General features: G+C 41.9%; 1 protein-coding gene across 1 annotated transcript in view; it reads left to right on the forward strand.

The window, feature by feature from the left end:
* The window catches only part of UBAP1 (ubiquitin associated protein 1), a 50,089-nt gene that overhangs the window by 16,061 nt on the left and 6,837 nt on the right, over positions 1-27,191 (forward strand). The window contains exons 2-5 of the mRNA XM_060761172.2: positions 12,475-12,515; positions 13,790-13,914; positions 19,421-20,320; positions 26,067-26,255. Coding sequence (XP_060617155.2) covers positions 12,482-12,515; positions 13,790-13,914; positions 19,421-20,320; positions 26,067-26,255 — 1,248 coding nt within the window. The 5' untranslated portion in view covers positions 12,475-12,481. The remainder of the gene's footprint in view (positions 1-12,474; positions 12,516-13,789; positions 13,915-19,420; positions 20,321-26,066; positions 26,256-27,191) is intronic.

Consider the following 27,191-nt stretch of genomic DNA (forward strand, 5'->3'; position numbering starts at 1 on the left):
TAATTTGCGTTCTCAAAAGCAGTTTTCACAGTACTCTGTGCAAGAGAGCCAGCAATTGATATATAAGAGGATGTCATAACTATTTAAGGCTTCAGTGTTAGCCTTTTTTATATGTATAAATGGCAAACCTGCCTGTTAATGATCTCAAAAATATTTGAATGGATGAGAAAATTGACTTTGTTATGGGTGACCTTGCACAGGATGCAAGGCAGTGCCAAGTTCTTCTTGAGGCATTTCTTCATTATTAGGGTAGTGCAAGCAGACTGTAGGAGGGCTCATTGCATCTAATTTCAGGGCAAAATGACACTTGCTTTTGAATATAAGTTTTCCCTTGGGATGCCACTTCTCACCCAGAGTCATTTCTTTCAGCCTTATGTCTCTTTCCATTGATGAAAGCTTTCCATTCCTTGTCTCGGCATATTGCCAATTAGTAGTAGAGACATTATTGGCACTGGGACAATATTATTGGCCATTGCAAAGCTTTCTCTGTAGCCAAATGATTGGATTCTCTGCCAGGTGCTTTAAATCAGGTGAATTATGGCATTTTGGATGATATCTTAAATTAATGTTGCAGTTCCATTTTAAACATAGCTACAATAGGGAGAGTGAGTTTGTCTGCAAGGAATCATTTTCTTGAGGAATAATGGGCTTAAATAGGATAGTGCTATTTGCAAAGACAGGCTTGGTAATGTTGGGGAAATTTGGGATAGTTCTTGGCACTCAGAAAGAGGAGCTGGTTATCATAAATAAGGAAAGTATAGGCAATAGTGGGTTATTGTAGGTTTTTCCGGGCTATATGGCCATGTTCTAGAGGCATTTTCTCCTGATGTTTCGCCTGCATCTATGGCAAGCATCCTCAGAGGCAGTGAGGTCTGTTGGAAGTAGGAAAATGGGTTTATATATCTGTGGAATGACCAGGGTGGGGCAAAGGACTCTTGTCTGCTGGAGCTAGGTGTGAATGTTTCAACTGACCACCTTGATTAGCATTCAATGGCTTGGCAGTGCCTGGGGGAATCTTTTGTTGAGAGGTGATTAGATGTGCCTGATGGTTTACTCTCTGTTGTTTTGCTGTTGTAATTTTAGAGTTTTTAAATATTGGTAGCCAGATTTTGTTCATTTTCATGGTTTCCTCCTTTCTGTTGAAATTGTCCACATGCTTGTGGATTTCAATGGCTTCTCTGTGTAGTCTGACAGGTTCGGCAATGAGTCAACATGGCATAATGGCTTGAATGTTGTACACTGTGTGAACTTGGGTAAGTCACACATTCTTTATCCTTATAGGAAAGACATGTCAGATTTTCTTTCAATGAATCTTGCCACGAAAATCCCATGATATGGTTCATCATAGGGTTGCCACAAGATAGAAACTACTGGAAGGCACACAACATCAACAATACACTTGCTTTTGCCATTCAAAAGGAGCTCAGTTGTGGATGTCCATGTTATCTGATACTTTGCAAAAGTAATGTTTACAAATTTCCTTCCATTAACTTTGGTAGAGAGAAGAAAAAAGCCCTTTGGGATGTGGCAGTGTATACATAAAAGTGGGCTATAGAATAAATACATACAGTCTGAGTCCCTCCACGGAGGTAGAGAAGAACGGGATACAAAAGTTCTAAATAAATACATACATACATACATACATACATAAATGTGTTCAGATCTTGCATGGTTTTTGAACCTTGTACATAGGCAGTTCTCAAGAAAGATGTGATTCCTCACAACAAGGGTTTTCTCTGGCCATTGCATTTGTGAAGTGAGTGTCCCTAAGTGTCAGTTGACAACAAGATGCAACAAGCCCCCCCCCCCCCCATTGAATTTCAGTCTGTAAATGGATTGCAGATTTGTGTTCCCTTAAAATGTAGGAGGGAAAGAACTGGTTTAAGTGGAGGGAATGACTGCATTGTGTTACAAAGGCAACTGTTTGCTTAATCTTTAGAGGTTTGCAGAAGTTGGATTAATACTGGCTTATTGCACAACCCCCAATGAAGATGAAGGTGAACGATGGTAATTAATATGGAATTGGATAGCTGTACCGAGACAGTAGCAAAGTATGACTTAATGTACCCTGAACAGAATCCAATTACAGGTTAAAAGCATAATAGAGAAAGTGAAAATTAAATGCTCAGTTAACGTAGAGGAGAGAACATAAGGAGATACTGCTGGGGCTTGCATTTAGCATCTGTTTTATGTATTTAAAGCCAAGCATGTGATGGAAGGCATGCACAGATTTCTCAATGCAGACCAGGTAGACTAGGGCAGATTTCAATGACAAAACCTTTCTCAATAAATCTTGCCAAGCAAATACTAGGATAAGTCACCATGAGTCAGAGTTGACTAGGAAACAGTTGAATATGTCCTACCTCAAATGCTGGAGAGCAGAGGGTTTTTGTATTTTGATTTTTTTTTAATGTTTCGGGATACCTGTGTGTTTATATATACATGCATACTTAGCTATCTTGGAGAGGGGACCCAACTTTAGACATGAAATTCATTTGTGTTTCATACATACCTTGTATGTATAGCCTGATTGATATTTTATACATTATACTAGCTGTCCCCTGCCATGCGTTGCTGTGGCCCAGTCTGATGATCTGGGAAATAAAGTAATGAGAAAGTGTTGGTTTCTGATATATGTAATTTCTTTATGCTTGTGCATAAACAGTATTTCTTGTTGTTTCTTTGTCAGTGTTGATGTGGAGATTGTCTGGTTTGCCTACTCTGGAACATGTAACACATTGTTGTCCTTCTTTAGAAGTCCCTTTCAAATCTAGGATACTATACCTGTGTGTGTGAATCATATATATCTATCTATATCTGTGAACTGTGGTGTTGGAGGAAAGTTCTGAGAGTGCCTTGGACTGTGAGTAGATCCAACCAGTCTATCCTCCAGGAAATAAAGCCCGACTGCTCACTGGAGGGAAGGAGACTAGAGACAAAGTTGAAGTACTTTGGCCACATCATGAGGAGACAGCAAAGCCTAGAGAAGACTATTATGCTGGGGAAAGTAGAAGGTAAAAGGAAGAGGGGCCAACCAAGGGCAAGATGGATGGAGGGCATCCTTGAAGTGACTGGACTGACCTTGAAGGAGCTGGGGGTGGTGACAGCCGACAGGGAGCTCTGGCATGGGCTGGTCCATGAGGTCACGAAGAGTCGGAGACGACTGAATGAATGAACAACAACATCATCTGTGTCTGGATGGCTCTTTGTCAGGAGGGCTTTGATTACGTTTTCTTGCCCTCGTGAAGGGAGTTGGATGGCTTTAAGTATTTTTTTGTTGGTCGTGTGGGTTCTGTGTGGAAAGTTTGCCCCAATTCTATAGTTTGTGGGGTTCAGCATGCTCTTTGATTGTAGGTGAATTATAAATCCCAGTAACAACAACTCCAAAATGTCAAGGTCTGTTTTCCCCAAACTCCAGCAGTGTTCCTATTTGGGCATATGGAATATTTGTGCCAAATTTGGTCCAGATCCATCATTGTTTGAGACACAGTGCTCTCAGGATGGAGGTGAACTACAACTCCAAAACTCAAGGTCAATGCCCACCAAACCCTTCCAGTGTTTTCTGTTGGTCATGGGAGTCCTATCTGCCAAGATTGGTTCAATTCCATCATTGGTGGAGTTCAAAATGCTCTTTGATTGTAGGTTAACTATAAATCCCAGCAACTACAACTCCCAAATGACAAACTCATTTTTTTGAGTGAAGGACATACATTGAATTGTTAGGTGTGTGCTGTCCAAATTTGGTGTCAATTCCCCCAGTGGTTTTTGAGTTCTGTTAATTCCACAAACGAACATTACATTTTTATTTATATAGATGTATGAAGCAAAGTTTGCATTCGTTGAACCATTAGAAAATGAAGGTGTCACAGTCTCAGCCGCTCACGTGGAATATATCAGAGAAGGGATGCTCAACCTGTACTTGCTTAGGGAAAATGAAAAGAGGGTTTCACTGGCAAATGAAGCCATCCTCTGAATATGGGACGTAATTTTGTACGGTTGGAGAAAGCAATGAAATATTCCTGAAGGCACCACCATTTTCTTTAATAAATTGGCAGCTGTCTCTTCAATGCCTTCAGGCGTTCAGACTAGAGAAGGAACGCAACGCCTTGTTCGAGCACATGCTTCACCCGCAGAAGGTTCCAGGCTCTGCCTGTCATCCCTGATTAAGGATCAGGTGACAGGAAATGCCTCTCTGCCGACACATTGCCAGTCAGAGCAGGAAATGCTGGGCTAAAAGGGCAGTGTGTCTGTCCTGGCATCAGGCAGCTTCCTGGGGCTTTTTTGGCAGCATGGTGTCAAGTATATCGTTGCTGTTGTCGTAGCAGGTTGAACAGAGCTTTTCTTCAGCAACAGAACCATTGTTCTGGCCCATCCCTATCCATGACGCTTTCAGCATCAGTGAGGTATTTGAATATGGGGGAAAGGAACATGCCCAAACCTTGTAGCAGGAGCTGGTGTGACGACATGGGTGTTCTCTCACTGCAACATCCCAGCTACGCAGGGAACACAGAACCTTTGCCGCCCAGTTTGCTTGGAGGAAAAGGATGTTTATAGTTGGATGAGAAGAAGCTAGTCAGGTAATACTTTAGTGTCCATAGGATAGGACTGTTACGGGTGGGTAACTGGTTAGACCAGCAGTGGTCCATGGGCCAGTGCTAGTTAAAAAGACACCAGCTTTCGTTCACACTTTCCAGGAAACAACAGAACAATAATAGCTAATGGGCACAAATACGATATTGCTTCCTGGCACATTGAGGGAAAGATATAGCTGGGCCCTCACAGTATTTATCTTTAGATTATTTAGATTTAATCATTTTTGGAGTGCATTTTCACAGCAGAAGGAGGTAAGGAATGAAGTCTTTGAAGGGTCTATGTTTCGAGGATTAATGCCATAATAAACTTTCTTGGTGAGTAGCCAAGTTGAGAAATTTGCTGGCAACACCAAAATATTCAGTTTGGTAAAAACAGAAAGGGATTGTGAAGAGTTCAAGCAAATTATTTTTCCTGAATGCTTGACCAAGTATTGAAATGGCAAATACTTTTCTATATCAGGATGTGGGGATGTGTAACATCATATCTTGACATACCTTTGGGGCCTAAGCTGGCAGTGACTACCAAAAAATAAATAAATTGTGGGATCCTGGTGGATGATTTGGGGAAAATATTAATCCAGGTGGCAACAGATGCAAAAGCCAAAGTCCACATTAAAGCAGCATTAAGAAAGAGAGAGAAATGTATTGTCGAAGGCTTTCATGGCTGGAATCACTAGGTTCTTGTAGGTTTTTTCGGGCTATAGGGCCATGTTCTAGAGGCATTTCTCCTGATGTTTCGCCTGCATCTATGGCAAGCATCCTCAGAGGTAGTGAGGTCCTCACTACCTCTGAGGATGCTTGCCATAGATGCAGGCAAAACGTCAGGAGAAATGCCTCTAGAACATGGCCCTATAGCCCGAAAAAACCTACAAGAACCAAGAGAGAGAAAAATAAAAGCGCTAGTGCGGTAATGTTTCCTACACAGGTTTGTGATGCACCCACCCCTGACATACTCTATACCAATGATGGGCAACCTTTTGAGTTTGATGTGTCAATACTCGCCAAAAAACCGAGCATAACTCGAGTGGGGTGTCACTTCGAGAAAAACCCATAATTTCATGATATTTATAGTTTAACAACAAAAATATATTATTGTAATATATAACTGTATTTAATAAACCAAAAACTAATTATTTAAGTTACCTGCTTTTTCTATAATGCCATATATCTCGGCATTATAGAAAAATGCTGGTGTAGGAGCCGAGGATGAAATGTCCTTCTTGGGATGCGGCCCCATCTTCTCTGTATGCGGCCGCATGTGGCTGTGTGTCATCGAAAATGGCTATGCGTGTCAGTGCTGACACACGTGTCATAGGTTTGCCATCATGGCTCTATACACTTCTGGGCACCATTGTGTTTATTGAAATGTTATTTTGTTACTGTGTCTATATTTTTTTCTATGTAATTTTGATTGTGTTGTTTGTTGTTTATGTTTTGGTTTTATTTTGCTGTAACATGTTGTCTGGGCTTGGCCCCATGTACACCGCTCCGAGTCCCCATTGGGGAGATTGTATAAATAAAGATTATTATTATTATTATTATTATTATTATTATTATTATTATTATTATCCTAAGCAAAATGATATGGTAAGGCTGGGAAATGGCAACCAAAACGGAATAAAGCAGTAACTTAATGCCAAAAATGGCAAAAAAAGTTACAAAAGTCTTTAAGTTAGTTTATCTGAAGGCACTTAGCAAGATACAACAACAGAGTACCCTTCTTTTGGGGAAGGTGAATTGTTGGAGTGTAATGAATTGGGATGGCATTCTCTCAACTCTGAGAGGCTTACACAAAATTAGGCCATATATTTTCTATCCCTGAACTAGATGCCTATCTTACACTGGCAAACAAAAAAAAATTGGAGTTAGAAGAGTGCATGGTCTGCCTTTCAGTTATCTGCCCTTGTCAGTTTTTATTATATTTGTATATTTTGACTTCTGGAGGGCTAAGTCCACGCTAAGTCTGTTGAAGCGCTAGGGCGAATTCCGTCTTTCTAGGCTGTGTTAAAACACACACACACACAACCCAGCAGTGCATACCTCTGTGATGGCTGTTTTTTCCCCATTTTAAAAATGAAACATGTACAAATCCTTTTAACAATTATTTTGAAATGACATATTATGAACAAGTAGGATGAGCAAAGGAATACAATTTTCAATAAATTGTTCAAACATGCTGTTATACCTAGTTTTACTGGCTATTTTCTTTGTTGTTCCCTAGTTGGATGAAGCAAATATGACTTCCACTTCATGCCTGGAGTAAGATTTCCAAGGGGTGCTTCTCTGTGTCTCATCTCACCCCACAATTAGTGCAATGAGTTGACTGCTCTTTACTGATGTTGACACCAGCTTTGCAATTAGGTTCTAGGAAGGGTTTTATCTGGCAGTTCATTTCCTTGGATGTCTGTTCTGCACAATTCTCTCACAGATGTTTAATGCTTTGCTATTCTCTGGAGTGTCTCAGACCATGGAGGGATTTTTCTGTTGAAAATCTAAGGTTGTAAAAACAGAGCAATGACCTTGCATACAGAGACTGTTAAGAGTTCAGACATAAAATCTATTATTTTGATATAATTTTGAAATCTTTGTGCCTCAGGCTGTCTCATTTTGTTCTGAAATAGTGCTTCAGGTCTGCCCTGTACGAACACATTCCCTTTTGGTAAATTACAGCTTATTTTAGTTTATGGTCCTTCTCCCACCTACACAAATAGAGCACTATGTTTCCACATTAGAATTAGATTGACTGCCTCACCAGGCTACAAGCCACAGGAGTTAAAATGGAATTACGGTGCTATACTTGTGTAATACTTTGAACAGACTCAGAAGTGAAGTGGGCCGATCAAAAGACAACCTGGCAAAATGGCAATGCCTAAAAGAATCCCACACCTTATGTGACTGTGGAGCAGAACAGAAAACTCCGCATCTGTACGCTTGTCCGCTATGCCCTGCCTCATGTACAGAAGAAGAATTGTTCGAGGCTACAGACAGTGCTGTTGCTAGGTTGTTGTAGGTTTTTCCGGGCTATATGGCCATGTTCTAGAGGCATTCTCTCCTGACGTTTCGCCTGCATCTATGGCAAGCATCCTTAGAGGTAGTGAGGTCTGTTGGAAGTAGGAAAATGGGTTTATATATCTGAGGAATGACCAGGGTGGGACAAAGGACCTTTGTCTGCTGGGGCTAGGTGTGAATGTTTCAACTGACCACCTTGATTAGCATTTAATGGCTTGGAAGTGCCTAGGGGGGAATCTTTTGTTGAGAGTGATTTGATGTGCCTGATTGTTTACTCTCTGTTGTTTTGCTGTTGTAATTTTTGAGTTTTTTTTAATACTGGTAGCCAGATTTTGTTCATTTTCATGGTTTCTTTCTTTCTGTTGAAATTGTCCACATGCTTGTGGATTTCAGTGGCTTCTCTGTGCAGGCAAAACGTCAGGAGAAAATGCCTCTAGAATATGGCCATACACAACCCAGTGATTCCAGCCATGAAAGTCTTCGACAATACAGTGCTGTTGCTGTTGCCCGTTTTTGGTCAAAAGCTATTTAGCCACCTGCGCTCCTTCTATTTTTATTGGTTTTAGACTAATTTATGCAATGCTTTTGATACTAAATAAATAAATAAATAACTTGTATAATGTGACAAAGCCCTATGGCTTTGTGTTAAACAAGACCCACTGCCCTGAGATAGATGGTTATGTATTTCTTGCCCTGATCCATGCACTAAAAGTCCATTAAAAGATTGGGTGAGCATGTTTGTGACCAGGTAATACTACTAATACTCAGTATAATACTTCTAATACTCAAAAGTTGTACCCCGCCTCAAGCTGAGAGAAGTAATATATTAATAATAATAATAATAATAATAATATCAACAACAACAACAACAACAATAATAATAATAATAATAATAATAATGTTGTATATAGTTTAGGCCATAAGCGGCAATAATAGTTTGGAAGGAGATGTTCTTGGCCAGACAACTAGAATAAAAGTCATCCTAACTATAATATCTTGTATACTTTTTTGTTTTTAAAGGCACGATTATGCAAGTATTATGTGAATTTTTGTATAATGCTACGAATACGCAGATGCAGTATTACTCAGGCACAAATCTAAGGATACATTACTCATATATCCCCAACCATCATATTAGTTGAGCTTGGCTTGTGGAAGAAATTACTTTTAAAACTATTTCCAGAATCAGATGGATTTGTGGCTCTGTAGATAGTTTTACGCACAATTTCTGTTTAGTTTTCTGTGTACCTTTTGCAGAACTGAGAAACTCTTGTACTAAGTAGAAATGTTAGTAATAGATGTGTATATGCTGTTGGAGTTTATTTCCGTAGACCCCTGTTTTGAGTAGATCTGGCTTCTCAGTTTTGACACCCCCATTTTACATAGAATCACAGAGGTCAAAGGCACTCCATGGGCTATGTAGTACAACCTCTTGCCATGCAGGGATGCATAACTAAAATACTGGCAAGAGATAGCAATCTATCCACTGTTGTTGTAGGTTTTTTCGGGCCATATAGCCTGAAAAAAAACCTACAACAACCCAGTGATCCTGGCCTTGAAAGCCTTTGACAATCTATCCTCTGTATTGTCGAAGGCTTTCATGGCTGGAATCACTAAGTTCTTGTGGGTTTTTTCGGGCTATATGGCCATGTTCTAGAGGCATTTCTCCTGATATAGATGCAGACGAAACGTCAGGAGAAATGCCTCTAGAACATGGTCATATAGCCTGAAAAAACCTACAAGAACTTAATCTATCCTCTGTTTAAACATCTCTAACAAAAGAGATTCCTCCACACTCTGTTCCACTATCGGAAGAGCTCTCATAGTAAAGAAATTCTTCCTAATGTTTAGTTGGAATCTCTTGTATGTTTTGCATTCATTAGTTCTTCTTATCTCTAGAGTGGCAGGCAGAAAACAATCTTGCCCATCTTTTGCAATTTTTTTGGTGTTAGGAGTGACTTGAGAAACTGCAAGTCGCTTCTGGTGTAAGAGAATTGGCCATCTGTAAGGATGTTGCCCAAAGGACATCGAGATGTTTTACCATCCTGTGGGAGGCTCCCTTCTGTCCCCGCAAGCTGGAACTGACAGACAGGAGCTCACCGCGCTCTTGAGATTTGAACTGCTGACCATTCGGTCAGCAGTTGTGCTGGCACAAGGGTTTAATCCATTGTGCCACCAGGAGCTATCTTCTGCATGACATCTGTTCATATTTGAATGCAATTTTCCTGCTTCTTTGCAGGGGGTTGGACTGGATGGCCCACGAGGTCTCTTCCAACTCTATGATTCTATATATTTATAGATGACAGAAATGAACTTCCTTGTAGTTGTACAGTGAGCTTATAATGGAGGAAAAAATTGGAGTCATTCCACTCTCTTGTTTCTTGGATGGTCAAATAATTGCATTGAAGTATTGCCCTGGATTTACAACCTGAAAGTGATCGTGACCACCTCTTTTCCTTGAGAAACATTTTATAAATGTTGCTTTGACTACTGGTATGATGCCAAAGATAATATGGAAGAATTATCTAGTTCTTTCAGTTTTTTTATGTCTGACTAATCTTCTCTCTCTCACAATAGAGAAGAGCATATCTCTTTCAAACTCCTTTTCAACAGTATCAGCATTCTTAAGAACAAAATCTACTGTCTGTGTCGCAGATAATGCATCTCCCTTGACAAAAAGTGTGAGATATTCAACACAATCAGTGTGATGCCTTTTTACCTTTGTATTCTACTTCTGTGCAGAATTGAAATTAGTTTACATTCCTAAGCAATGCTCCTCTGCTAAAGCCAGTGGAGATAATTATATGGGGTGTGTCATGGAATTGAAGAAACACTGTAGATTGTATCATGTTTCCTGGCCTCTTTTAGTTTTTGGCAGGAGTGGCTGCTTAGGACATGATAGGATAAATGATTTTGAAACTTTTATCTAGAAAGCAAGCAAACCAGAAACAGGCTTCTCATGCTCATTGGCATGACAGAGGCAATTTGGCACTACTTCACATGACACATTCTTCCTTTAGCTTCAGGCTAAATGGTTATGTTTTGATCGCTTCCCTAAAAGCCTCATTGTTGAGAAAAGTTTTCCTTTTTGTTGGCCCAGTTTCGCTTTTCGAATAGCCTGTGATGCTTCAGTCTTGAGTCTCCCGCTTTGATCTCCTTGGTTCTGCCTCAAGGGCAGGGAGGGGCCATGTTTCCCCAAAACACTTGGTCTTGCGTCATCCTCGAGTGGCAGCCCCTTTCCTTTCATTGCGAGAATTTTTCAGACTGATCAAGAATCGAGGAAGGTTTGTTTTGCCTCAGGAGTGGGTTGAACTAGAGTTGCTCTCTTGTTACCCAAACAGATGCGGCTGTCTGCTCAAGGTAGGCATCCAGTATCCATGGATAACTGATACATGGCCATCATAACAACATGCTAACGACATGGCTCATTCAAGTTGGCCTCATCATTTGAAGTAGGGAATGGGGTGTTGTGTGGTTTCCAGGTGTGTGGCCGTCTAGCAGCATTTCTCCTGATATTGAAGAACAATAATTTTTGGAATATTTAGTCAGTCGCAGCTCATTTTACAGCTTCTGAGGGCACTTCCCCAAAATCGTCCTAATATAGTCTGTTTTCTACTGGTTCTGACAGCTGGATTAATGAAAGTCTAGATTGCGTATTAAAATTGTGCTAGTTTGAATATAAAAGGAATTAGAAGCAGCTTATTGTTTACTAGCCATCCCCTGCCAGGCGTTGCTGTGGCCCAGTCTTTTGATCTGGAAAATAAAGTAATGAGAAAGCGTTGGTTTCTAATATATGTAATTTATGTTTCTGAGTAAACAGTATTTTTTGTTGTTTCTTTGTCAGTGTTCATGTGCAGATTGTCTGGTTTGCCTACTCTGGAACATGTAACATGTTGTCCTTCTTTAGGGGTCCCTTTCAAATCTATGATACTGTATCTCTGTGTGTGTGAATCCTATATATCTATCTATATCTATGGCTGGATGCCTCTTTGTCAGGAGGGCTTTGATTAAGTTTTCTTGCCCTGGTGAAGGGAGTTGGACTGGGTGGCCTTGAGTATGTTCTGTTGGTCATGGGGGGGTTCTGTGTGGGAAGTTTGCCCCAATTCTGTCATTGGTGAAGGTCAGAACACTCTTTGATTGTAGGTGAACTATAAATCCCAGCAACTACAAATCCCAAATGTCAAGGTCTGTTTCCCCCCCAAACTCCATCTGTGTTCATATTGGGGCATATGGAATATTTGTGCCAAGTTTGGTCCAGATCCATCATTGTTTGAGTCCACGGTGCTCTCTGGATGTAGGTGAACTACAAGTCCCAAACTCAAGATCAATGCGCACCAAACCCTTCCAATGACTTGTTGGTCATGTGAGTCCTGTGTGCCACATTTGGTTCAATGCCATTACTGGTGGAGTTCAGAATGCTCTTTGATTGTAGGTGAACTATAAATCCCAGCAACTACAACTCCCAAATGACAAAATCTATTTTTTTTGAGTGAAGGACATACATTGGGTTGTTAGGTGTATGCTGCCCAAATTTGGTGTCAATTGGCCCACTGGTTTTTGAGTTCTGTTAATCCCACAAACGAACATTACATTTTTATTTATATAGATGACCAATTTATTCTCAAGTTCAGGATAATATTGAAATTTCCACCACGTGCCCACCTCTCGTATGTTCTTACTTTTTGAGAGGGCTTTTGGGAAGAGGTCATATTCAGATGGCATTAACTATCCCTACTGGCCATATTAGGGTCAAAGACTGTAGATATCTACCTATCATTGGTGGAATGATTCCGTCCAGTAGAAAGTATGTCCTTCAGGCATGCAGTGTGAATGCATGGAATCACTGATGCTTTTCTCTTTAAATGTCTTGCAGATTCTAAATGGCTTCTGGGAAGTCGGGGTCTGACTTTCATGGTAAGTGAATATCCTAGTTTTCTGTTTTGGATGCACTAGAAGGTAGATATTTTGACTATATGAATGTTTTTTGCTGAGGAATAGCTTGTTAGTTTCTTTGTATTTATATTTAAGGTGACAAATTGAATGGCATTGGGTTTCAATAATGCCTTGGTCATACAGTATACTCCTCCTTGCACAACAAGTGCATTTCTCTGAATGTAGTTCAAACATCATCATGGGGGGGGGGGGGGGGGGGGAATGGGAGCATGGATATCTTTCCTCCTCACGGAAATGCCAATCCCTTCGAAAGATGTGAGGCCGTACCAAATCAGGAAGAAATGCAGCCTGCCTTGGCATTGTGTGCTTAGTGTGTGATTTGCTTGGTGCTTAACTTCATAATCTGTCAGATTACTTCAGATCCGCTTTAGCTCGCTGTTTGAACATAGGATCCTGTACATGGAAACCGTGCGTGCCACCACTAAATGAAGCAAAACTGGCCTCAAGAGTGGGGCACCCCTTGTCACAGGGGTGAATCTATGGTGCTTTTTAAGGGCAAAGTTTGGGAAGTGTCAGTAGGGATGTTTGTAGCTGCAAATACCTTGGAAAAAGCACAATCCTTTTGCTCTTTATTCCATGGTCTAGAAGGCCTCCCATGGCAGCAGTCAGGTCAGACTGTTGTCTCTACAGCGTGTAGTGAGCTGGTACTGAGACAGGGCTGGAAATATCTAATACTCTGGGCAGTTCCAGTAAATTGGCTCCTGCTCTCTGTTTTCTTTACAGTTGAAATGGAAAGTGCATTTTCACATGTTAAGAACTCGAGATCTTGACTCTAGTTTTGCTCAAAACTCCCTGGGCAGAATAGGTACTCGGATATACTCTGTTCATCCATTCTCAGCAGAGGCCTGACCACTTGAGCCATGATTTTGCACTTTGCATCTAGTCAGTGGATCTCAGGATAGAAACGAAAGTAGATCTGTGAGCTTAAAATCTTAACTCTTTGTATTGTGGAAGTATGGGAAGTTGATCTGCCCTCTGTGTTTGTGGGTTTGACCTTGCCGGATTTGATTATTCAGGGATGGGATTAATATGGCAAAACTCAACCATAGATTTGAAAAAGTGGTTTTTCTTGTGTGTGTGTGTTTCTACTTTCATGGGGTGATGCACCCCAACCCCAGTAGAGTTACATTTGAACCAAGAACAAAGGCTTTGCATTTCCATTTTCTTCAGATTTTTGAACTTTGCTCTTGAGTGTTGCAAAATCACCCTATTTATGAGTTTTTTCCCCCCTTTAGGGATCTTCAGTTACATTGACGATGTCCCGTTCAAGATAGGAGACAAGTTCAAGGCACCAGCTAAAGTTGGCTTGCCCATTGGATTCTGCCTGCCCGACTCTCCACAGCTTATCAGGGAAGCTCAGGTGAGTATTATGGTTGCTCTTGCACATCACAGCAAAAGAATCAGGCTTAAAACATCAGCCACATGACTCTTGCTAGGACTTGTTTCTGTTGGCCTCAGGTTGTGCTGCAGGTGGACAGATGGGTCCATAATAATTGAATCAGTTACGATTAAGTGTGCTCGAATCTAAGCATGGAAAGCTGGCCTTTTCTGTAACTGCTTATGATCCTCTTAAATAGAATTACTTCCGTTTATCACTTTTTGTTTTGTGCTTGCTGATTTGTATCTGTTTACACAAACTCATACAGCAGGAAAAAAAGATGCTAATACTAGGCTTGGTAGCTCGGGTGATAAATACAATATCTGTCTTTGGTAGTGAGAAAGCAGAAGCACTTTCTGTAGTAACAATAGTAATTGTTGAGGGCAAGAAGTGGGAAGCTTCTTTGTTTTTTTGTTTATAAGATTACTCTAGCATTGAGGAGTAAGGCCTTCGATTTCTACCTTCAGAGATGTGTCATGACTTTCCTTAACCTTTTCCAAATGTAAAACTTGTGCGTCTTGGAAAGTCTGACTTGGCCACGATAGTCAACGCTCTGGTTACATCCCGTATAGACTACTGCAATGCTCTCTATGTGGGGTTGCCTTTGAAGACTGTTCGGAAGCTTCAGATGGTCCAACAGCCGGCGGCCAGGTTGTTAACATTGTTAACCAACAATGTGATGCAGCAGTTTTAAAAGCCAATGGGATTTTGGCCTGCATCAATAGGAATCTAGTGTCTAGATTGAGGGAAGTCATGCTACCCCTCTATTCTGCCTTGGTTAGACCACACCTGGAATCACCCTGTGTCTATTTCTGGGCACCACAATTGAAGCGAGATGTTGCCTCTAATCTGGAATGTGTCCAGAGGAGGATGACTCAAAGGATCAAGGGTCAGGAGAACAAGCTCTATGAGGAGCTGCTGAAAGAGCTGGGCATGTTTAGCCTGCAGAAGAGAAAGCTGAGAGGAGACATGATGAGGACCATGGATCAAGAGGTGAGGGGAAGTCCTAGGGAGGAGGGAGCAGGCTTCTTTTCAGCTATCCTGGAGACTTGGACGTGGAAGAATGGCTTCAAACTACAGTAAAAGAGATTCCACATGAACATTAGGAAGAACTTCCTAACTGTAAGGACAACTGTTTAGCAGTGGAACTCTCTGTCCTGGAGTGTGGTGGAGGCTTCTTCTTTGGAGGCTTTTAAGTAGAGGCTGGATGGCCATCTGTCAGGGGTACTTAGAATGTGATTTTCTTCCTTCTTGGCAGAATGGGGTTGGACTGGATGGCCCATGTGGTCTCTTCCAACTCTAGGATTCTATGATTTTGGAAGCCGCCTTGCATCCTTGTATAGTAAGCTGGGGCAAATTTTGGTCCTTCGGATGTTTTGGACTTCAACTCCCACAATTCCTAACAGCCAGTAAGCTGTTAGGAATTGTGGGAGTTGAAGTCCAAAACACCTGGACGGCCAGAGTTTGCCTATACCTGTTTTATGGGGAGAAAGAAGAGGTAAAAATAAAAGAAATCAATCAATAAAGGGATCTTGGCTGCACCAGAATCAAGATTTAGACTTCCTTAATCTCTGCATAATGTATATATCTTTGAAATTGTGTTCTGTGTACACAGTTGAAAGTGAAAGGCTGCGGAGCAGGACTCTGCCTGCCAGATGCAGCCTTTGAGGCCAAATTATTACTTTTCTTTGCTTCAAGGGCCTACAGTCTTTGACTGCTATAGATTGTCCTGTTTGTGTGCTGCTGTCATCGTCAGATGAGTGGAATGTATTAGCAGTAGCAACAGTAATCATCATAATTTGTAGAGTTCTTGCTTTTGTTATTAACAGCTTTATTTATATCATTTCTTTTTGTTTTCAAACTGCAGCTGAAGATGGCTTACAAATTAAACAACATTCTGGTTAAAATCATTTTCTTTCAGAACATTCAGATCTCAAAAGCCTTTTGGAATAATAAGTGTGCTGATCATAGAATCATAGAGTTGGAAGAGACCTCCTGGGCCATCCAGTCCAACCCCATTCTGCCAAGAAGCAGGAATGTTGCATTCAAATCACCCTTGACAGATGGCCATCAAGCCTCTGTTTAAAAGCTTCCAAAGAAGGAGCCCCCACCACACTCCAGGGCAGAGAGTTCCACTGCTGAACGGCTCTCACAGTCAGGAAGTTCTTCCTCATGTTCAGATGGAATCTCCTCTCTTGTAGTTTGAAGCCATTGTTCCACGTCCTAGTCTCCAAGGAAGCAGAAAACAAGCTTGCTCCCTCCTCCCTGTGGCTTCCTCTCACATATTTATACATGGCTATCATATCTCCTCTCAGCCTTCTCTTCTTCAGGCTAAACATGCCTAGCTCCTTAAGCGGCTCCTCATAGGGCTTGTTCTCCAGACCCTTGTTCATTTTAGTCGCCCTCCTCTGGACACATTCCAGCTTGTCAATAGACTGCAACTGGGGGTGTCGGTGGGTGGGTTTCTAACCTTCATAAGAAGGTTAGGGGCAACCACTTAGTGCTTAGGGGCAACCACTTAGGAGGTCTTGTCTTGCATCTTCACCAGTTCTGCCTGATGGGACTAAGGCCCCTTCCACAGCTGAATAAATTTCCACATTATCTGCTTTGAACTGAAATATATGGCAGTGTGTGTCGAGCAAGTGGGCTTATTAACAAAAAAAACCCCTCCTCATAAATGTACAGCAGAGTAATTTATTAGCAGCAGCACGACTCATCACCAGCAGCCAAAAGTGTTAAAAAGTACAAAAACACAGACCAATGTTATCTCTTCCATAGGAGGCTTTTCATTGCAATAAAATAATACGGTTGCACTATTTGCAAGAATAAAGTTTCCATGACAGATAAAGTTCTACCTTCACACTGGAGTTTCACACACAAGGCCTTCTCATCATGAGGACTACCTCACACTCTGAGGCCTTTCTCCCACAGTGACGCCTACTACCACTGAGACCTATTTTTTATTTTCCGGTCCCAATTCAAGGTACAGGTTATCACCTATAAAGCCCTAAACGGTTTGGGACCCGCCTACCTTTGTGACTGTATCTCGCTCCACATACCAACCCGGGCCCTTCGTTCCTCAGGGGAGGTCCTCCTTTTGCCTCTGCCAGTCTCACAAGCTCGTCTTGTGGGCACAAGGGGGAGAGACTTCTCTTCTGTGGCCCCCTGACTTTGGAACTCTTTACCGGGGAGACTAGGAAAGCCATTTCACAGGAAACATTTAAAAAGAACCTCAAAACCTGGCTTTGACGAGTAGGTGCTCAGCATGATATTTTATGCCCCCTCAACATTTTCGGCTAATGGAGTTCGTGCCTCCCCAATTGGATGTTCTGCCCCACAACTCTTGTGTGTTTTATGAGTTTGATTTAAACTTCCTGCTCCTATTTTATCTCATCATAGTCTGTTAATTTTTTTTAAATTCGGAATATGTGGCCCACCCATTGTCATTTCTATTGTGAATGTGTCGATTGGAATTTTATTTTATTTTAATTTATTATTACTATTATTATTTTAATGTCATTTTGATAATGTTGTTGTTGTCTGATGTAGATGCTTTGATTTTATTGCTGTATTATGTTGTCCAGACTTGGCCCCATGTAAGCTGCTCTGTGTCCCCATTGGGGAGATGGTGGCGGTGTAGAAATAAAGATTATTATTATTATTATTATTATTATTATTATTATTCTCCCACTGAGGTGTTCTCTCAAACAGAGAGGCTTCTCTCACACTGAGAGCTCTCTCAGACTGAGACGTTACTAAGCAACAAGCAAACCTGCTTATATTTGAACTACATCTTTTGCTGAGTCATTGCATCCATTTAACCCTTTCAGCGCTTGACTCACATTTTTGTAATTAAAAATACCTAGTTAATTTTTCATATTTCTGACAGTCTGGACTCAGATAACCCAGTTCAAAGCAGATATTGTGGGATTTTCTGCCTTGATATCCTGGTTATATGGCTGGATAGGCTCATATGCAGAGAAGAGTCTGGACAGGCTCATATACAGAGATGTGGTCTCTCAGATGGCTGAGACGTAATGCCATATTGGGCCAATGTCTGTCAGATGAACAGAATTGGATTATTTTAGAGTTTCTCAGCTTCTTGGGGCAATGAGAAGAAAGGCCTTTCTAGATTGTGCCACCTCAATTAGGGAAATTCCTCCCTAAGGATACCTACCTAGTACGTATTTTGTGGAAGCAGATTGAAACAAGTAGTTATGCCCGTGCCTGGATTAGTAGCAACTAGTTTGCCCTATCAACCAGTTTGCCCGAAAGGGTGAAAGATGGTTTTGACCTATAAAGCTCTATAAGGTTCTGGCCCAGCTTACTTGTCCGAATGCATCTGCCTCTACGTCCCACCTCGTAACTTAAGATCATCCGGGGAGGCCCTGCTCTCGCTCCCACCAACATCACAAATGCGGCTGGTGGAGATGAGAGACAGGGTTTTCTCGGTGGTGGCCCCCCGCCTGTGGAACGCGCTTCCGAGCGAGATACGATCAATCCCATTCCTCCTGGCTTTCAGGAAGAAAGTAAAATCGTGGCTATGGGACCAGGCTTTCGGTCAGCAGACATAAATTAGCACTTTAGTGGAAATGGATTGGAAAGGCAATTTACACGAGGATACGATTCTATTTGGTAACAAATGTTTTTATATTGTTTAATTAATGGCTAATGTATTTTATGTATTTTAATGGTTTGATGGTTTGTTTAATGGTTATTGTATTAATTGTTCATGTAACGGCATCGAATTGCTGCCTATGTAAGCCGTCCTGAGTCCTCCTTTTGGGGTAGAGAAGAGATGGGATATAAATACCATAAATTAGATAGATAGATAGATAGATAGATAGTAGGGCTGAGCGGTTTCGTTTCGTAATTTCGTAATTTGTTAAAAATTTGTTATTTTTTTTATAACGAAGCGATAACGAACCATTCAGGAGCAACTAAAAAACGAAACGAATTTTTAAATTCGTTTCGTAATTGCTTCGGATTCGTTTTGCATTCGTTTCGTTATCGTTTTGAAATAGTTTCGTTATTATTTCCGCATGTCTGGGGCAGGTTTTATAGTTGTTGTTTGTTTAATCAGTGAAAAAAATATATAAATATCACACCAACAGTCAACAACAGAGGGAGAGGGAAGCTTCAGAAGTTCCACCTCTCCCATTTGGAGGTTTTTTAGTGTATTGCGCGGTCGCGTCCGCCATTAACAAATCGATTCGTAATTGTTTCGTAATTGTTTTGTAATTTACGAAATTTCATAAATAATGAACTTTTTAAAAGAAAAATTTCGGAATTCTTTTAAAAACCGAAACGCAACCCCCCCCCCCCCAAAAAACGAATCGATTTTAGAAACAATTTTTTCCGTGGTTGCCCAGCCCTAATAGATAGATAGATAGATAGATAGATAGATAGATGGATGATAGATAGATAAATAAAATGTGCCTAATGAAATCCTACTGTCTTACCTCTGTGTGTCTTGTTATTCTTTCAGTATGACTTTTCCCTGGAAAAGAGGACTATTGAATGGGCCGAGAACATTAAGAGGATCCAGGCCGCCCAGCAAGAGGCCGAGCGGAAGGCGGAGGAGGCTGTAGCCAGCAGCAAGGCTGCCTTGGAGGAGGAGATCCAAGGGGGCTGCCCCACGGGCACCGTCATGCCGCCTCCCATCAACCCCATTCTTGCGAGCCTGCAGCACGACTGTATTCTGACCCCGACTCCAGCCAGCAGCAGCTCCTTAAAGCAAAAGGTCCTGAGTCCTCCCCACACGAAGGCCGATTTCAACCCGGCAGACTTCGAGTGCGAAGAAGACCCCTTTGATAAACTGGAATTAAAAACGCTGGATGACAGAGAGGAACTGAAAAATATTCTGCAGATCCATGTTGGTACCACGGGGCCCATCGTGGCCCAGCTTCTAGACAGTAACTTGCCCAAAGTGGCGGCCGAGTCTGTGTTGCAAGACCAGGAGGTCTTGGCCTCCCTAGAAAGGGCGACTTTGGACCTCAAGCCCCTTCACAAACCGAACGGCCTGATCGCGTTGCCTCAGCTGGGAGGCTGTGAAAAGATGGCCCTGTCTTCCAAAGTGTCTCTTTCGCCGGTGACTTCCGTGAGCAATATCAAGTCTCTCTCCTTCCCGAAGCTCGACTCGGACGAGAGCGACTTGCAAGCGGCCAAACTGGCAAACGCCTCCCGCCTCCACAACGGCACTTTCCTCAGCTCCTTGCAGAGCAAAAGCGGAGAACTGAATGGGCATCCCAGGACTGGGCTTTCCAACCTCACTGTGGACGGAGGCCTCGAGGCTCAAACGTTGTCCTCCGCCACGTCCAGACTGCCTTCTTTGCCCACCTCCGTAGCGTGTACAGAAGAAACCCCGGCTCTCACCACAGCCACGGCGGTAAGCCCTGCGCAGGCGGGAATCCTTCTTTGCCGTAGTGTGCTTGACCTTCGCAGGGGAAAAACCAGGGGAGTGAGTTTGGGGTGGACAGTGACTGGTTAAAATAGTTAAAAGGAAAAGAGAAAAAAAGAATAGGTAAAAGTAATTTTTTTCCCCCTGACATTAAGTCCAGTCGTGTCCAACTCTAGAGGTTGGTGCTCATTTCCATTTCTAAGTTGAAGAGCCGCCGTTGTCCATAGACACCTCCTAGGTCATGTGGCCGGCATGACTGTGCTCCAAAACTCTGTCTGAAGTCCCAGGGTAGCTTGACGTGTTCATTCTCTGTAACCTTTTCAGGCTTGTGATCCTACCAGTTCTTTGTCGCAGGCAGATGGTATTTGTGGCACAAGTTCCCATGAATCATTTGAGCAACGGTGTTGTGCCTCTGCTTGTAGTCTGTCTGTGCGATCTTGCAGCAGCTGAGGATGGGATCTATTGTTTCATCTGCTTCTTTGCAGAGTCTACACCTGGGATCTGTTGTCGAATTTTCAATTCTGGCTTTGATGGCATCATTATTATTATTATTATTATTATTATTATTGTTATTATTATTTTACTGACACAAAAGCACAGTATGTCACAGCAGATGAGATCTATATGCTGGATTTTGTGTCACAAAATCACAAGTCGAACACTTCCGAAGCGTCTAGGACTGTGTGATGTATTTTCGAATTATGCGCGCAGATCCAAGTCAGGTGGCCTTTTGCAGTTGACAGATCGTGATTTTGTCGTGTTTCCAAATGCCGGCTGAGATCTTTTGGCACGGCACCCAGTGTGCCAATGACCATTGGGACCACCTGTGTTGGTTTATGCCAGAGCCTTTGCAGTTCGATTTTGAGGTCTTGATAGCGGCTGAGTTTTTCCTGTTGTTTTTCCTCAAAGCGACTTATTATTTTTATCATCATCAGAGTATCCTGTGTCTTTCCTTTCCCATTTCCTACCATAAGTTCATATATACCCAATGTGCCAATGACCACTGGGACCACCTGTACTGGTTTATGCCAGAGCATTTGCAGTTCGATTTTGAGGTCTTGATAATGGCTGAGTTTTTCCTCTTGTTTTTCCTCAATTCGACTTATTATTATTATTATCATCAGAGCATCCTGTGTCTTTTCTCTCCCATTTCCTACCATACGTTCATATATAGCACTGACTACACTGCATTCTGCTGTATATGCCAGGCATTCCTACAATATTAATAACACTGCTCTTTAGGACGAAACTGATTTTTAAAACCACCTTAGAAGTGGGATGCATATCTTATGAAAGATGTCCTCTGCTTTGGCGCATCTGGATCCAGAGATGCTGAGTGGCTTGGTTGTATCACCTGTTTCCCCGAGAGAGGATCACCACCTGGCTTCCTGCTCTTTCCTCTCAGGGTTGTTGTAGCAGAGATTGACCCAAACAGGCATGCTGTAGATTATGTTTCTGCCGCAGTCCTCTCTTGCAAGAGAAAGAAGTCTGCCATCCCGCTAATGAGATTACAGACTAAATCCTGTTTTCCACTGTGGTCACAGCAGAACTTTTCTCTTCCTCTTTGGCCCACAACATTTTCTAGAAACAGGTTTTCCCAGCCCCTCAACACTTGTTTAAGGGTTTTCTGGGGAGAGAGGAATTTTGTGATGCAGCTGTTATGCAAATATTCAGATATTACCAACATGGGAATAATAACTATCCCATTGTTCACTTTCCATATGGGATGCTGCGTGATAGAATCATAGAATCAAAGAGTTGGAAGAGACTTCATGGGCCATCCAGTCCAACCCCCTGCCAAGAAGCAGGAATATTGCATTCAAATCACCCCTAACAGATGGCCATCCAGCCTCTGTGATGCACTTGCATACTTGATTTCAATATACAAACATAGCAGAAATCTATATAAATAAAAATGTAATGTTCTGGGTTGTTGTAGGTTTTTTCAGGCTATATGACCATGGTCTAGAGGCATTCTCTCCTGACGTTTCGCCTGCATCTATGGCAAGCATCCTCAGAGGTAGTGAGGTCTGTTGGAACTAGGAAAATGGATTTATATATCTGTGGAATGACCAGGGTGAGACAAAGGACTCTTGTCTGCTGGAGCTAGGTGTGAATGTTTCAACTGACCACCTTGATTAGCATATAATGGCCTGACAGTGCCTAGAGCAAACTTTTGTTGAGAGGTGATTAGATGTCCTTGTTTGTTTCCTCTCTGTTGTTGTGCTGTTGTAATTTTAGAGTTTTTTAATACTGGTAGCCAGATTTTGTTCATTTTCATGGTCTCTTCCTTTCTGTTGAAATTGTCCACATGCTTGTGGATTTCAGTGGCTTATCTGTGTAGTCTGACATGGTGGTTGTGAGAGTGGTCCAGCATTTCTGTGTTCTCAAATAATCTGCTGTGTCCAGGTTGGTTCCTCAGGTGCTCTGCTATGGCTGACTTCTCTGGTTGAAGTAGTCTGCAATGCCTTTCATGTTCCTTGATGCGTGTGTTGGGCAATGCTGCTTCGTTTGGTGATCCCTATCTATGTAGACTTGTATGGCAAGAACACTTTTCTTCTGGGTGGATCTTCGTTTTTATTCTCGTGGTTTGAGTGTAATGTTCGTTTGTGGGATTAACATAACTCAAAAAGCACTGGGCAAATTGACACCAAATTTGGACACAAGACACCTATCAGGCCAATGAGTGACCATCACTCATAAAAACATTGAAAAACACAGCAGAAGAGACTTAAAAATCCAAAAAACCAAAAAATACGTTACAACGCATGCGCAAAACCACATACGTACACAAACACACATATATACACATATACACAAACATATACAGAAATACACACACACACACACACATATGCACTCCCAAAATGCATACACAGAAAGGGGGAAGGAAGGCGAGAAGGAGGGATAGGAAGGAGAGAAGGGAAGAAAGAAAGGTAGAGAAGGAAGGAATGAGAGAAGGAAATAAAAAAGTGGAAATGTCAAGGAAGGAGAGAAGGAACGAAAGAGAGAAAGAGCGAGGGAAGGTAGGAAAGAGACAAGGAAGGATGGAACCAAAGAGCAAAGAAGCGAGAAAAGAAACAGGTAGAGAAAGAAAAGAAAAAGAGGGAGGGAGGGAGGGAGGGAGGGAGGGAGGGAGGAAAGAAGGAAGGAAGGAAGGAAGGAAGGAAGGAAGGAAAGAAGGAAGGAAGGAAGGAAGGAGAAAGAGGGAGGGGAAGTTTGACCGCAGCAACATGTGGCGAGTACAGCTAATTTAAAAATAAAATGTCAGTGTAAATATGTCACAAATAATTGTTTTTATTCATCATTTTGCGTAGAGATGTCAAAATATAGTTAACCAACTTTTCCCCATTCTTTTGGAATGATACAAGTTTCAAGACAAGGCCTTTATCTATTTGCTTCCCAAAATTATTTCTCAAAACTATGCAACAGGAAGGCTTTTTGTGTAAGACTGCGTGCAGGAGCAGATCATTGCAACTCCAGACCCTGTTCCCTTTTCTGTCTTTTTATCAGAATGGCTGCTTTATGTCTAGTTAACACTCTAGAAGCCAAGGAGAGGACAAAATAGCTTATTGTTGTTTTTGTCCAATTCTCATAGTTGTCAAAACCAAAGGGACCTCTTCCAGTTTAGCTGCAAAAACATAACAGCTTTTAAAAGTCTAATAATTGTGTCAAACCGTGCATTTAATATGCCAAATGTGCTGGTTATATGCCTACTCAAATTAGACGTAATGGATTTTCTGTTCCTGGAATGACAAATTGACTTCCAACCTATGAAAAGTACCGGAATTGCATTTCCCCCAGTTTTTCCAAATGTTTCTGCTTCCCTGACCCCTTTCCCCATAGATAGTTTCAAGATTTCTGAAATGTTGACATTTCTGGTTTTGAGAACAGTCTTCTTGAATGTAGCTCTGAAGATGAAGGTGCAACTAGGATTCTTAGTCAACTTCTTACTCAAGTTTGTTTTTGGAGAAGCTGTGATTTAACCTCTGTCAGAAATATTTAAAATTAACTGAGTATTTTTGATTACAGATGTGTGAGACAAGCTCTGAAAGAGTTAGTAGGCCGAAGCCTGTTAGAGTTAGTGGGACAAAGCTAGTGTTGTCCTGAGGAGTGTGAGGTAAATCTCTGTGTGAGAGAAGCCTCCTGTGAGAAAGCTACAGTGTGAAGGCTACTGCATGTAAAACTACTATGTATCTGCTTATTTGTGCTATTTAGTTCTTGTAAATAGTGCAACCATAGTCAAGCACTAGATGCAATTACTCAGCAAAAACTGCAGTTCTATATAAACAGGTGTGCCTGTAGCTTAGTAGGCGTCTGTGATAGTTTGCCCCAGTGGGAGAAAGGTCTCAGTCTGTGAAAAGGCCTACAGTGTGTGGTAGGTCTGTGAGAAGGCCTCAGAGTGGGTTAGTAGGACTTGAGTTAGTAGGCCTGGTGCGAGAAGCTTCGGTGAGAGAAGCCCAAGGTTGAAGGTGTTGTGTATAAAACCTCATGTGTAATGCACCAGTATAAAGGCTGTTGTGTGTAAAAGGCTACCCTGTGAAGCTCCAGTGTAAGTTCTGTGTGAGAGGAGGCTTTGTGAGAATGAAGCTATTTATCTGCATGAGGAAGAAGCCCAGCGTGGAAGCAAAGAAGGATGTATAAAGAACTTTATTTGTGTTATGAAAGCCTTGTTCTTGTAAATAGTGCAACCATATTATTTTACTACAAAGAAAAGCCTCCTAGGGAAGAGATAACACTGGCCTGTGTGTTTTTGTTCTGTTTATCACTTTGGGCTACTGTTTCTGGGTCACGCTGCTACTAATGATTTACTCTGCGGTACATTTATGAGGAGGGTCTTTTGTTAATAAGCCCACTTGCCCAACAACCTCTGCTCTGAGCACATCTCAGTCCACGGTGCTTAGAGGTTGATACTCTTATGTTTTTATTTCACTCTGATGGTTTGTTTTGCTGTTCTGTATTCATTTTGCTGTTATGTATTACCGGGCTTGGCCTCATTCATGTAAGCCACCCCTTTGGGGAGATGGTGGCGGGATATAAATAAAGCTTGTTGTTGTTGTTGTTATAATTATTATAAACACAACAAGATGAGTCCACAGCAGACACTCTGCTGGCTGTTGAGTTGGATCACACGTCGGACCCTTCCCAAGTGTCTAGGACTGTGTGATGTATTGGCGAATAATGCGTGCAGATTCCAGTAAGGTGCCTTCTGCAGCTGATAGATGGTCATTTTGTCAGCGCCGATTGTGTTTAAGTGCAGGCCCAGGTCTTTAGGCACTGCATCCAGTGTGCCGATCACCACTGGGACCACCTTTACTGATTTGTGCCACAGCCTTTGCAGTTCAGTTTTTAAATCCTCATATTGTGTCAGCTTTTCCAGTTGTTTCTCTGCAATCCTGCTGTCACCTGGGATTGCGACATCGACGATCCGTACTGTTTTTTAACATGATTGTGAGGTCAGGAGTATTATGCTCCAAAACTCTGTCTGTCTGAATCTGGAAGTCCCAGGGTAACTTGACGTGTTCATTCTCTGTAACTTTTTCCGGCTTGTGATCCCACCAGTTGCAGGCAGATATTATATTATATTATATTATATTATATTATATTATATTTATTATTATTATTATTATTATTATTATTAGACCGATATGCTTCTGCCTTGACTTAACTTGGTACAACTGCACTCCACCTTTGTCTTTTTCCTTCTATGAAAGTTTCCGTTTATTGCTTCCAGGCGACTCACCAAAGTTTCCCGACATCCCAAGTGCCCAGGGCCCCTGACTGTGCAAAATGGCCCTACGCAGAGGCATTGCAGGCCCTTTCCTCCAGCGAGCGGCAGTGCGCCGAGACCGTGGTCAACATGGGCTACTCCTACGAGGACGTCCTGAAGGCGATGAAGAAGAAGGGGCAGAACATAGAACAGGCAAGTCAGGCTGCTTTGGCTTCTGCAAGGAAGGGAGGGGAAGCCGGCAAGACCTTTCATGCAAAACCCAGTAAGAAAACCTCACTACCTCTGAGGATGCTTGCCATAGATGCAGGCGAAATGTCAGGAGAGAATGCCTCTAGACCAGTGGTTCTCAACCTGGGGTTCTCAACCTTTTTTCTACAATTCCCAGAAATCCTAACAGCTGGTAAACTGGCTGGGATTTCTGGGAGTTGTAGGCCAAAAACATCTGGGGACCCAAGGTTGAGAACCACTGCTCTAGACCATGGCCATATAGCCCGAAAAAACCTACAGCAACCCAGTGATTCCGGCCATGAAAGCCTTCGACAATACCAGTAAGAAAAGTTAGAACAGAAACCTTGAATCAGCTGGCATTTGGTCACAAGGAAGGAAGCCTGCTGGTTTGAGAAAGAGTATGAAGTATTTTGATAACAGTTCTCAGGTGTTTTTAGCGGCTGATAGATTCCCTTTCATGTAACACAGAGTGCCTGCAGTCAAAACTAACCAAGAGAACAACAACAACAACAAAAAAAGTCAAGAGCACAAGGCTGCCATTGATAAATAAATATTGTATAATATGTGAAAATATTTAGTAGACATATTGTCATAATATTTCTTCCTCCGTTGCAGTCATGTACATTTTAATACTTTTTTTTCTGTTACAGTTTTGTAATTATTTCTTTGTTGGTTGATATATTAAAATCATAGAGTTGGAAGCAAGTCCAGTCCCCTGCTATGCAAGTATAGACAAGCAAAGCACCATGGTTAACACTAATTCATATTTTGGAGCCCCCACTGTGCTGTTGTGACTGGGGGCTAAATAAAGGAGGGATGGACGTGGCATCTTTCCCCCAGGGGATTGCTTCTTGCCCTCCTATAGGAAACTGGAACTCCCAAAAACCCAAAACGCTGTAA

The sequence above is a fragment of the Anolis sagrei genome, chromosome 2 (genome assembly GCF_037176765.1).
Source record: "Anolis sagrei isolate rAnoSag1 chromosome 2, rAnoSag1.mat, whole genome shotgun sequence".
Taxonomy (NCBI): Eukaryota; Metazoa; Chordata; class Lepidosauria; order Squamata; family Dactyloidae; genus Anolis; species Anolis sagrei.